Source organism: Pteropus alecto, unplaced genomic scaffold (genome assembly GCF_000325575.1).
Source record: "Pteropus alecto unplaced genomic scaffold, ASM32557v1 scaffold398, whole genome shotgun sequence".
Taxonomy (NCBI): domain Eukaryota; kingdom Metazoa; phylum Chordata; class Mammalia; order Chiroptera; family Pteropodidae; genus Pteropus; species Pteropus alecto.
Window position 1 is genome coordinate 223268 of NW_006442497.1, and position 13765 is coordinate 237032.

At 34.6% G+C, this 13765-nt stretch overlaps 1 protein-coding gene across 3 annotated transcripts in view; it reads left to right on the forward strand.

The window, feature by feature from the left end:
- Window positions 1-1839: 1839 nt before the first annotated feature.
- The window catches only part of ASPA (aspartoacylase), a 16852-nt gene continuing 4926 nt past the window's right edge, over window positions 1840-13765 (forward strand). Inside the window, exons 1-5 of one of the 3 annotated variants that reach the window (XM_006922192.1) lie at window positions 1840-1960; window positions 3939-4199; window positions 7720-7915; window positions 9387-9480; window positions 10842-10949. In XM_006922192.1, the coding sequence (XP_006922254.1) occupies window positions 3964-4199; window positions 7720-7915; window positions 9387-9480; window positions 10842-10949 (634 nt within the window). In that variant the 5' untranslated portion in view covers window positions 1840-1960; window positions 3939-3963. Of the gene's footprint in view, window positions 1961-3801; window positions 4200-7719; window positions 7916-9386; window positions 9481-10841; window positions 10950-13765 lie in introns of those variants that run through there. The other 2 variants (XM_006922191.1, XM_015597387.1) reach the window with 2 other exon arrangements.

A 13765-nucleotide genomic window follows, 5' to 3' on the forward strand; every position in this document is an offset into this window, starting at 1 on the left:
GACTAGAACCTGCGCAGGCGCACCTCCGACCGCGACCCGCGCCCCTGCTCCCCATGCCCCGCCCCCCGCCCGCGCGCAGGCGCAGAGGCCACGGCTTTGGGGCATGCGCGCAATGGTGTCAGTCGCCACTTATGTTGATAACGATAGAAAGGTAGATGCACTTCTCCCAAGAAAGATAACGTTAACACTATGAGGTACGAGACTCAGGAATGGCTCTACTTCTTTAGGTTATTCCCCAGAGAAGAAGGAGCCTGTTCTAGTCACTGATGAACCAGTGGCAGATCTACTACCAGCCAGTCTCTGCCCCAGCTTTGGCAGAAAAGTTTCTCCAGGGCTGGTCATCCAATCCTCTGCTTACACCCACGGTCATTTTTTAGGTTCCAGACATAAGTCTGTAAAATGTTGGTAACGACCCATATTGTGCCTAAAAGAGAATGATTCAAAGGCCACGAGCCTCAAAACCAGGTCACAGGGAACCTGCTTGGTCAGGCTGAGTTTGTGAGTCAGATGAATTCCAAGGGAATTAGAGCCGCCAGGAGGCTGGTGGGAGAGGTGAGGCCTAAAAGTGTTGAAAGAGAAAATGAACAATACAGGCACACAGTAAATGCTCAATAAATGTTAGCTCTTATTTGACAACAATTTATTTATTGTTGCTATTTATTGGGTATTTACTATAGGCCAGGGTTAGTAATTCTAGTTCTCTCTGGATTTAAAGACCATGTTTTGTTGTTACCATGCTTTCTGACCATTTGAAGCCTGGGGTAGGTGAAGGGAAGAGGTACAGAGGGCACAGAGATGGAGGAAACGTTGTTAGTAAAGGCCTAGGACTATGAGACCATGAGACATAATAGTAGTTTCTTCGAAGATTAGGTCAAATAAAGGAAAGTGTTAGGAGATATAATTAGCGGCAGACTGAGATAATAGGGGACCTTGAATGCCAAACTTAGGAATAAGTCTGAAGAAATTGGGTCTTCATATTATTTGGAAAAGAAAAGACCTCAAACAAAATGTCCATAAACACTTGTTGTTTATCATGGTTCCAGAGAGGAGACTTAAAAATTAATGAATAGCAGCTTCAGGGAAGCTGCTTTTGACCTGATACATAGATACACACGTACACACACAACACATACACACACACTCCAAAAATAGATTTCTCATTAGAGAGAAAGCTATAAACCCATAATGAACAACATGCTGTGCTACATCTGTAAGGAATATGAGATGAGCAATGCGGAATCGTTGCTAGCAGTTCATAAACTTCTCTTCTACCCCTACATTGATCTGGTTATCATTTATTTATTTCCACCTAGAAAGTTGGTCAGGATGGTGACAGCAATAGGACCAAGAGGAAGAATAAAAAATTAAAATAGTGAGAATAGTTTGATTGCATAACTGCTGGACCACTACATTATGTATGAGACACTTTACATATAATAATGGAGAGAAGACCCTTTTTATCTCCCAATCATACTATTTTGGAAACAATCTCACCCTAAATTTGTCTCCCACAGAATTTCTGGCATTGATCTATTGGACAGCCATGACTATAAAATTTTACTCTTCCTTTGTTTTAAACTACATTATTTCACCAATAAATCCGGCACCACCATCCCCACAAAACATTTGTATTGCTGGAAGTTATTAGGCTCATTCTTTTAAGTACTTCAAAACGTTAAATATGAAACCTAATAGATATTGACAACTAGAAAGGATTCCACTTTGTATACTACTAACTAGTTCTCTGAACTTTCAGAAAATAACTAGACTAATAAAAAAATTTAGTTTTTGTAGGGCTCAAAAATTTAGTGTGCTTTGGGAAATAGGGAGTTAAAAATCTTTCGGAAGTTAACTTGGTATAAGAGTATGAAAAGCCTCTGTTGCTCTAGTTCTAAGGAAATGCTCTCCTTTCTTCTAACAAGGCTTCCACAGAAGACAAACTCTGTACACAATAAGCAAGGTAAGTATGGGAGAGAATTCATTAACTCTCAAGTTACTCATTTTGTAAGCAAGGGAAACTTTACTTAGGAATACTAACTGTGCTTCATAGTGCTGATCTATTAAAATTTCATAAAGCAAGCCTCAAAATACGAGTCATTCATGCCAGCTATGAGTAAATAACTGAAGCAGCATTTCCAGAAAGGCTAGGGCAAAGGACAGAATTAACCAGAAATGAGCTGGAAAAAAACCCATAATCAAATGTTAATAATTTACCGTAGTTACTACTCTTAAAACCAAAGTAACTCAATAATATGACTATGATCTGTTTACATTTGTTTATATTTATGCTTGTTTTCAGTATCTCTACACTGAAGTGTTCAGTGTACGTTGATGTGGGTAGAAAATCAAAGGCTACAGAGGCTTTTCCTTAGATTAGAACAGTCATTTTAATGTGTAAATTTAGATTTTAATCCTTTAAAGGAAGAACACAGGAACTGGCTCATTAAATGTTTTGAAGTATTCACATTTTATATTTCCATCATGTATTTTGTCTGCATGCTTGTTTGTTTCCTGAGCACACTGTAGTGACTGTTTATGAGAATTCCAGTCGAGTAAAATTAGAACTTTGGAGAAGGCCAAAAATAACAGGGAGCACCCTATTGTTCTGTGAAAAACACTGGACTTAAAACCAGTAACCTGGGTCCCAGGCCTAGATTTCTCCTGGTACTGAGGAACTTTAACCAAGTTAATTAAGCTCTCTTTCCTTTACTCCTGCAATGGGGATGTCAATACCTACTCCATCCTATCTTATAAAGTGGATATATGAATAAATTAAGATAACATATGCAGAAAAACATTATAGATTAAACTACTCTGAATTGTAATAAATTACTTTTGTATCTCCATCAACAATCTGGCATCACTAGTACATAGTGTTTCCAGTACTTGAACATATTTAACTTGATAGGTGATTGAGCATGAAATAAAATTGGATTTGGTAAACTCATTTCTCCAAAGAAATACAATCATTTCAGTATTCTGGATGGTTTCCCCTAATAAGAACCCCTTTTGAATAACACATTCCAGTGGAGAGTCTCTGCTGCCAATAAATTAGACTTACTGTGTCCACATAAACTCATACAATCTGGTTAGTACATAGAACAACACACCTCAAGACATTTTCAGGCATGACAAAGACTTGAAAATTACTAACAGTTGCTTTTTCTTTAGTATTGAAGCAAAAAAGTAAGAAAAAAAAAAATCCTAAGGAATTTGACACAGAATTACCAAAAGTTTCAATGGAAAGAAATTAAAGCATGTTTCAAAGTAGCTTTTAAAGTCCCAGAGATCATTGATTTGGTTCTTATGTCTCTGATCATGAAAAAGCTTCTGAAAGAAAGGATGCTGTTCCAGAGAACGTCTAAGAGGATCTGCCTTTGGCTGTTTATAGAGGTGAGATTCAAATGCCCTCAGATGATGAAAAGTACCTGAACTCATTTCAAAGAAGAAATGTTTTTAAAATGCAAGTGGAAATATAAATATTGAATAATAACATGCTTATTATGGGCCACTTTATTTTTTTTATTTTTGAGGATTAGAAAATATAAACTGTTTTTTAAATTACTACAAGTAGTCATGAAAGCACCATTAGATGACATTTAGCTGAAAAGAAAACAATTTTTATATTAGTATAAGGTGCTAATTTATTATTGCGTTTAGATCTACTAACCATTTGAGGGAGTTAGAAGTTAAAGTAAACAGCTGCAACTCTAGTTGATCTCTGCATGTTTTAATCCAAATATGGTAAAGGGCAGGGCTAAAGAAGGGAGTGCCCCTATAATAAACAGGGCTCAGAACTCTTAACAGAAAATTAAAATATACTCCACTGAAGAGAACTCTGCATTTTGTACTTTAGTTAAAGTTCCATTTAGATATAAATTTCTAAACTTTTCTTAAGAAATTAAGTTTTCTTGGATTGCCTCTCTTCTGAATTGCAGATATCAGATTAAACTACTAGATAAAATGACTTCTTGTCACGTTTTTGAAGATCCTATAAGAAAGGTTGCTATCTTTGGAGGGACTCATGGGAATGAGCTAACAGGAGTATTTCTAGTTAAGCACTGGCTGGAGAATGGTGCTGAGATTCAGAGAACAGGGCTGGAGGTAAAACCATTTATCACCAACCCAAGAGCAGTGAAGAAGTGTACCAGATATATTGACTGTGACCTGAATCGAGTTTTTGACTCTGAAAATCTTAGGTAAGACTACATTTTGTGTTGTGTGCATGCGTGAGTGCGTGTGTGCATGTGTGTGTGTCAGAAAAGTGGTATGTGCTGGAGAGAACACATATATGTTTATGTATATGCTATTCATGTCCGTACAGATAGTCGCTATTGTGAATAAGATCACTTTCACTTTTAATCACACTCCATTATGAATTACTCAGTTCTCTAAACTGGGCATTCACATGCTCTTTTGTAAACCTTTTTAAGCATCAGACTGTTCCTAACTGATTTTCTTTTTAAATGTATTCTATACAGACTGAAACAATAAATAACAAAGGTTTTTATTTTAAAATCATATCTTTAAAGAAACATATTTATTTAGGTACAAATTTGTCAGCTTTCTAAGTGATTCGCTGCCGTATTTTTATGCAACTATGTTTATGGTAGTGCATAAAGTTCTAGTTAAGAAAAGTATAATGTTTTGATTAACATTTGTTTAATAAAAGTATGCAATTATGGCACTTTAGGTATGTTATTATCTTTTGTCTTTGTTTACATCATTATAGCTACTACTGTAGGTATATAATTCTCTAAGTATTTTCTTTTTACAACTTCTTGCTTTCATTTATCTAAAAATATTATTAAACACCCGCTCTTCACCAGGCATTGTCCCAGGTACTGTAAGGGTACAAAACTATATACAAAAATGGTTTCTACCCTCAAAGAGTTGGCAGACTACTAACTAAGATATAAGATGGGACAAGAGCAACAAACACAGCACTGCTTTATGTATGCATTTTCTAATAAACACTAATTTAAGTTTAGAGAGTTACTTAAATTTAATCTGACCACAGATCAAAAGATGGTTACTCCTTTTAGTATAAATATGCCTCACATTATGGAATAGATTTTTTTCAAGGGCAGTTATACATTAGTCATACTTTGTGTATCAAATCATATTTTACTAGCATAAATTTTAATTTCAGAAATGCTTTATCTTCATGACTGAGGTTATATCAACACAATTAAAGTTTATCTAGTCACCTAAAATAGCTATTAAGTAACTCATATTACAAGTAAGAATTTGTTGAAGAATATCTCTTTTCTTTGACCTGTTAACTTCCCAAACAACTCTGAAATAGACTAAGGTGAGTTTTTTTATTATTATTATGACCACTCAATAGTATACATTTCAGTGAAAGCAGTCTTTTAAATTAAATGCATTTTCTAATTCTTACATATAATACTATTCAGAGCCTAAATGGTTCTCTCTCAAAGTGGTTATGGGAACATACGGAATAGGTATGTCCTTGTCCTCACTGTCCCAATCAGCTCCTTCTCCTGTATTCTCTATCTCAGCGATGTCACCATTAGTTACAAAACCTCTAAAAGAAAATCAACTTAGAACCTTCCTTGTTCCTCACCCCCCATGTCTAGTGGGTCACTACATCTTCCCAATTATTCCCAAGTATTGCATAATTGCAAATCTTTTGCAAATCCAATATTCCTCTTCATTTTCACTACCTTAGTTTATTTCTTCTGTGGACAGTTGGAGTAGCCTCCTGAAGAATCTTTCTGCATCCAGCCTTACTCCAACCCTTCCTGCCATAGATTCTCTGTATGGCAGCAGCCATAGAGATCATCCTAACAGTTATCACGTCTGTCCCCTACTGAAAACTCCACAAAAATCTCCTATCCAGAATAGACAGACTTAAGTAACTTAGTAGAGCTGATGCGCCCCTTAGGATTTTGTCCCTGCCTATTCTTACTATTAGGAAGAAACAGAGTTTACAGTCAACTCCCTATTGGGAATCTTCCTTGGGACCTGGACTCCAGGCATAAGAAATCATAGTATACATTATCTTTCAAGACTTCAGCCTTGCCTCTGAGAAACAGGGTGGCTAATGGTTTATTCACATGAGGGAGAATTAGAAACAAATCAGATGGGGATGGGAGGACCTCATGGAGTTGTTTCATGAAATAACTTTCAAAATGCATATATGTCCATTAGGAGCTATGTCTTGTTGCATATAATAGAAACCTGAAAATAGTGGCTTAAACAAATTAGAATTTCTTTTTCTCAAATAGTAAGTCCAGAGGTACAGTGGCTCAATAATATCATCAATGCCACAGGTTCCTTCTGTAGTCTCACTGCACCATCCTTAGCCTGTGGCTTTTGTCCTCACAGTTTTTGCTCCCTAGGCAAAAAATGGCTGCTCCACCTTTTTGATTGCATTCCAGAAAGAAATTACGCAGGCATAAACTGTAGGTTTCTTGAAGATACTAGCAAAACTAGTCAGAAAATAGAAATGCATAAATGGAATTATAGAGAAATGGTTGAATGGTTTAATGAGGAAAAATAAATGTAAATCATCATGTATACTAAGAAAAAATGTATCCTAACCATTGCTGGAGGGGAGAAGGAGACAGAGACTCACTTGAGAATTCAATAAGAAGTATTAACCCTTATCCCAACAAAAAATATATATGCATATACCTGCAAAATTTTTCATTTTTTCAAAGTTTACAGACTTGTCTATAAAGCTTATCCCTGGACCACTAGTAGTTTCTGGACTTCAATTAAGAATCACTAATTAGATAATGTGAACATTATCTAATTTTGACTATTTTGTGCATTAGAATTAGCTAGAGTGCCAAAAAATGTTGCATTTGATTGTCTAGCCCCGTAATAGTCCAGTGCACATAACTACTAAGAAACTGTTGATTAAATTAATGGATACATTTTGTTCATAGTTAAATGGTAAATTCTGTTTGAAATGTCCTTCCTAAAATTAGCAATCACAAAATAGTCATGGGGGTATAAAGTACAGCATAGGGAATATAGTCAATAATTTTGTAATACCTATGTATAATGCCAAGTAGGTACTAGACTAATCGGGGGATCACTTCATAAATTATATAAATGTCTAACTGCTATGCTAGCAGTATACCTGAAACTAATATAAAATAATATTGAATGTCAACTGTAGTTGAAAAAAATTTTTTGAAGGAGAGGAGAAGGTGAAGGAGAATAAGAGGTTAAAGTTTCCAGTTATGAAATAAATAAGTCATGGGGATATAATGTACAACATAGGAATATAGTCAATACTACTGTAATAACTATGTGGTGTCATGTCATTACTAGACTTATGATGATCACTTCTTTAGGTATATAAATGTTGAATAACTATGGGGTACTCCTGAAACTAATGGAATATTGTATGTTAGCATATTTGAATTTAAAAAAAATTTTAAAGGAAAAATGAAACATTCAAAAGTAGCTTTAAAAAAAAAGGAAAAAGAAATGACCTTCCTTTTCCAGCTACAGAAATGAACTATTATTTGCAAGCATACCAATGCAACATTGCATAGGTCAAATGGAAGGGGAAATGTAATTTTTTATTTGTAAAGCTTTCAAATACATTTCCACTTCCCTCACAGGTTTTTCATATTAAAAGTTGGCAATTGGTTCCTTATACTCTGTGTTCTTATTGTATATTAATGTTATCTTAGCCACAGATGTTGTTAATCTTTTTCTTTATGCTAATAACAGCAAAAAAGTGTCAGAGGATTTGCCATATGAAGTAAGAAGGGCTCAAGAAATAAATCATTTATTTGGTCCAAAAGATAGCGAAGATTCCTATGACATTATTTTTGACCTTCACAACACTACTTCTAACATGGGATGCTCTCTTATTCTTGAAGATTCCAGGAATGACTTTTTAATTCAGATGTTTCACTATATTAAGGTAATGTCAGTGTTATTAATTTATACGTTAGCATAAGACGTGTACTATTAAGTCAATTATAGAGGGAAAACAACCAGAAAAAGGTCAGGAGGGAGGGTCCAAGAGAGATGGGGGAGTGGGAGGAGCACCAGAATAGAGGTAGTGGTAACAGGGAGGAGAATAAAAGAGAAGAAATGAGGAAAATAATAAATACAGTGAATAAGATAATAAAACATTTCTAGATTCTTGTGTCTATAACATTATAAATTTTTTATCCAGACAGCCGCCAAATCGTAGGCTATTCAGTAAAAGTAATACTAAAATTTAAAATGTTGTAGTTAAAGTAACTCAATTATAGTTTTAGGAAGCTCAAGAAATAGTCATTTAATGTTGACTAAAGACCAATTATAGAAAAGTTGGCTCTTTTCAGGCCTGCCCTTCTCTCCATTTGATTCAGATACTCTAATACACATCTGTGAAGGATATACTAAAATGATATAGCTAATCATTTTAAGCTTCAGAAATCTATAAGATGAAAAATTCAGCAATCAGTGCCTATAGCTAGAGAAAAATTGCTAGAAAATAACAACCAAGCAAAAATACAAATAATGAGCTGTACACTTATTTCTGTATAATGGATATCTTTCTTTCCAAAGAGCTAGTATGATTTATTGGAAAGAGTTTGACCCATATACCCAGGATAACCTGGATTTGAATCCAGACTTTCTCATTCACCTTGTTCAAGATACTCAACTTTCCAAAATTTGCTTTCCTCTTTTAATAAAATTGGCTTAATACCACCATGTACCCCTACGGCTATTAAAGGCCTTAAATTAGTTAAAATATTTAAAGCATTTAGCCTAACACCTAGCAGATAGTAAAGATTAACTATTATTTTTGTTTCTTTTGAGTTTTTGACAATAACTAGAGAGCAGTTCTGGTAGGAGATCGTAATGTAGCTATTCTTTGTTGCTCATTGAAGGAGAGAGCTAAATGCTTAGGTTGCAAGGCATGAAAGCAGCATGACCAACATTGTTATCAAAAATAAGAGGCCTGTCTTGAATTCTCATTCAGATAAGTGGAGGTAGGAGCAGTTACCCTGTATACGCAGAGACAGGGACCACAGAGATAGAAACAAGATTCTTTAAGAGATCAGTACTAAGCTAAATAATAAGTGTAACCAGTGATGAAAACAAAAACAACCAAATCCATTCAGAAGGAAATTTTATTTCATATTTTTTGATCATGGTTCTAGAAAATTAATGTACATTTTACCCAGAAAGTTATGTATAATTCAATTTTATATGTTTTCTACTTTTATGTTTTCAAAGCGATAATAACAACATTGGATTTTAGAGTGTGTTTCATAAAGCTGTCATAATTTTAGTTGATCTAGTAAAACATATTTAAGGCATTATTGACTCTCTGACAGCAAAAAGAACAAGGCATATGGTCTTGACATAATAAGAAGGATGTTTTCAATTCTTTTCAGACTTCTTTGGCTCCATTACCCTGCTATGTTTATCTTACTGAGCATCCTTTCCTCAAATATGCAACCACTCGTTCTATTGCCAGGTATCCTGTTGGTAAGTTATACTTCCCATTGTCACAACCTAACAAAATATGTCCTAGATAAAACTCTGAGAAATTATTTTTAAAGAATATTTATACGTACCTTTCTTATCATTATGTCTTATAATTGTTAAGTAATAAGCAAACTAATTCCAGGCAGGCTCAAAATATACCAAATTTCCTCAGCTTTCTTCATTCCAGGAAAGAAACAATGAGCTGAGGAAACTTGAATCTTTTGCAGTGCACAATAAACATGCCTGACTTTTGCTCCAAGGAAGACATCATCCCTATCTTCCAATAGTGTTCACTATATAAACATTCTTCAAAAATAATTTGGAACCAACGCAGTCAGTATCTTGCTGGCAAGATGTGCAGAAACACAAAAGACTCATGGAAAATCTTTTCCCAACATCTCACTTAGCACTTTCTCTGCAGTACTCTCCCATAAACTGTTCGTTATCAGTTCACTTGTTTGCCCTATCAGTTACTGGGCTGTGAACTCATCTTTACCCTCTGGTAACTTCCAATATGCAAGCTTGCACTCTTACACACCCTCTGAGACAGATAGTCTCACTTTTCTGTAATCCATTCTCATTCATGAGTGACTTTTTGCATAATTATTTACAGACTACACTATAATCATTGAAGTTGCTGTCACAACTTAAAGTCTTTTTGTTAGATCTCAGATGGTTCACTAAGAGCAATTTAACTTAAAAACAAGTTGTCAATATAAGCAAATTTAAAGTTATCTTTGTTATTCAATTACTGATACTTAAGTACATAATCAAAGGATCAGTTGGAGCAAGCTAAATATCCAAGTTCAGGTAATTATTTGAAACACCCCAAATGCTTACCAATAAGGAATAATGATCCTCTTTCTCTGTGACACCAAATAAAGCGTAAGAAACCTTGAAAGAGCAATCTTGGTTTATGATGTTTGTGGGGCAATGCTGCTCTTAGCTAGAATAAATATCTACTGATATGTTTGGCAGCTTTTTATTTTGCAGTATATATTTGTCTACCTGTTTTACTATATTATGAGTTAAATTTTTTCAACAATGTTGCAGGAAATTTAAAGGGATAAAAGACCCCAAGATCTTGCAACTCTAACACAACTCTTTCATTTTTTCCATGTTCTCTCTCAGTCTTTATTCATTATGCATATAACTTATACACTTAAACATTTTGCGTTTTGGAAGGAAACTAACATTATGTCTCAAATACTTTCCATGATGCAAATGCTCTAATCTTTCACCAATTTTTAATGATGAGATTCTAGGTCTTGATATATTAAAATGTTCAATTTTATAATATATTCTGATACTTACATATTAGATATGTAAGAGATATATGACTATCTCTTGTTCTGTATTAGGTATAGAAGTTGGTCCCCAGCCTCAAGGGGTTCTGAGAGCTGATATTTTGGATCAAATGAGAAAAATGATTAAACATGCTCTTGATTTTATACATAATTTCAATGAAGGTAAGTAGTGTGTGTGTGTGCATGTGCGTGCATGTGTGTGTGTATGTGTGTGTGTGTGTGTTTGATATATCAGAAAAGGCAAATGAGAGCACACATAGTGATTTAACCATGAAATGTTGAAATAGCAATTGTAACCTAGGTCAAATTTGTCATGCTCATGATATTAAGTGCTTTTTAAAAATTTCATTCATTTCACCTCAATGACCAGAATAGACACATTCAAGAAAAGCAGTTACAGTTAAACTCCCAAAATAAAGTCCTTATTTTCCTATTAAACATCATTTTAAAAAAACAAAGAAATAATGAGAAATACAAATGTCCAACAAACATATGAAAAGATGTCCAATAATGCTAGTAATCAGAGAAATGCAAATTAAAATAAGAAACCATTTTCTTCCATTAAGAGTAGGAAAAATCTTAAAATTTGATAATACTAAGTGTTGATAAAAATGTAGAAAAAGGGAATAGTAAAGACACACTGGGATACTGGGAATAATTTTACAGTATCCTCTTTCGAAAATGCACAAATCCTATGACCTAGCAATTCCAGATCTCAAAGAAATACAAGCACATGCACACCCAGTGTGTCATATACAAGGGTGGTTATCACAGCATTGGTTGTGACAACAAAAAACAGAAACAACCTGAATATCCATCAGTTGGTCAACAGTTAACCTAACATGGAAACATCTTCAAAATACATTGCTGACTAAAGAAAGCAAGTTGCAGACCAAAACATGCAATATATCAATTTTCCTCAAAAGAATAATAATAATAGCAATAATAATAATAAACATGTGCTAGAATACATATACATATATGTGTTAATGTACAAGAAAAGTTCTAGAAAAAAACACACCAAACCGATAACAGCGATTACTGAGGAGGGGAGGGAAAACCAGGTTAATTTTGTTTTGTTTTCAAAAAGAATGATGTATTATTCGTGTAATTAAGAAATAATTTAATGTGGTAGGTATATGAAATTCTATGTGCTAACTCATTTAGTTAATCTAAAACTGCAGCAAAAAAAAATAAAGTCTATAAATTATAAAAAATAAGTTTACTTTAATTTTTTTAATTATAATTTAAAAATTTTTTAAAGGCACCCTATGTAAATAATTATTGCAACAGCTTGAATTCAAATTGTCATTACTAGTGACAAAGCTGGTGGATAGTTCAGTGTCCATGGGGGGTATAATTCCTTAACCTCAGATTGTGTACTTACTGCTATCCTAGAAATTTTTTCTCTGCTTTGGAATCTTTTGATTCCAAAGTCACAAAGACTGAAAATCAACTTTTAACCACCTGTATCTCAGGACGGTTTCTATACTGTCTAATGGGTCTGGTATTGGGAAGGTCACCACTTATCCACAAGAAACCCTCCGAATAGTAAGTGTGGGACTACAATATGTTAAGGAGTGATGCACCCAAGTAGAAGGCCACAAACCTGAGTGGGAAAACATGGTTTCCAAAACATAGTCCATGGATTCCTTTCACAGGCGTGGGGAATCTAGTAGCTGTCCTAGTAGCTCCAGGAGAGCCACCCCCTTCCTCTGCTTTAACCAGAGCAGTTTTTCTGTTTCATTGCTCTTCCATGTAACATTTAAGCAAAGGATTCTGTAATTCAAAAATTTTAAACCACTATTAATTAAGACTATCCAGCTTAGTGGATTTTTAACTAACATAGAAAGAACATCATTATCCAAAGAATGCTGATTATAACCACCTAAAGTCTCTAGAAATGTGTGGAAGAGCTCCATCTTTGACTCTATGCTATTCAAAATTATTATTAATGACTTGGATAAGGACAAAAGCGACATGCTTTTATGTAAGTGATAGGTGATAAGAAGCCTGCAGGAAAATATCCAGTTCAGAAGGTGGATCCAAAAAGTCCTGATAGTCTTTAATAATTGCTTAAACCAAATGTTTTAGGTTAACTACATCAGGAACAAAGTTATGCTTTTACATTTAAAAATTCCAGAACAAGGGAGGCGATGGTCTCTTTTCTGCCTTGGATAAACAATTCTGTGAATGAATTCTGAGTCTATATTTTAGGAGGAACATCTGTAAAGTAGAGGTTAGCCAAGGTGAGAGTTAAGAATGTTGAAGAGTTTGAAAACCATAATAAGAACAATCTTTAAGATGCACACAGAACTTCAGTTTAAAAGTACCTTCATATATAGCCTCACGGATGTGACCACATATGAGCAGTGATTGGTAGAACTAAGAATACTTAAACTGACAAAAAAAAGAAGACTAAGGGCAATTTTATTTTAGAGTTTCAGAAGTATTATATTAGAAAGCAATTAGACATGTTTTCTGTGAACCAGTGGGATAAAGTTACCTAGAGGCAAATTCCCAGTTAACAAAGCTGATCAACAACGTAATGGACCACACTATGTGTGACTATTCAAGCAGGAGTAAGATGACCATTTGGCCAGAAAGATATGGAGAATACCCAGGTATCAAGGAAATTAGGCATCCGTGGCTCCGTCTAATTCTGAGATTCTAAGCAAAAACATACTCTTCTGTTTTCTATTACTTTTTCCTTTCTTCCCAATGGAACTTCTGGTTTAAAGAGATAATACCTGATAAGTTTTCATCTTTACCTTGGAAGGTGTGATAGGTTGTAAAAATGACACAAATTCTTCCCTTCCCTACATTCCTTTCCTTGCAATGTGATGTTTTAGATCCTTCTTTCATGAGATGGAGTCTATTTCCCTGTCCCCTGAGTCTGGCTAGGCCACGTGATTTGTTTTGAAGAAGCTTAAAAAGGACTTATACAATGGGTCTCTCTCGCTTGCTGCCCTTGGGAA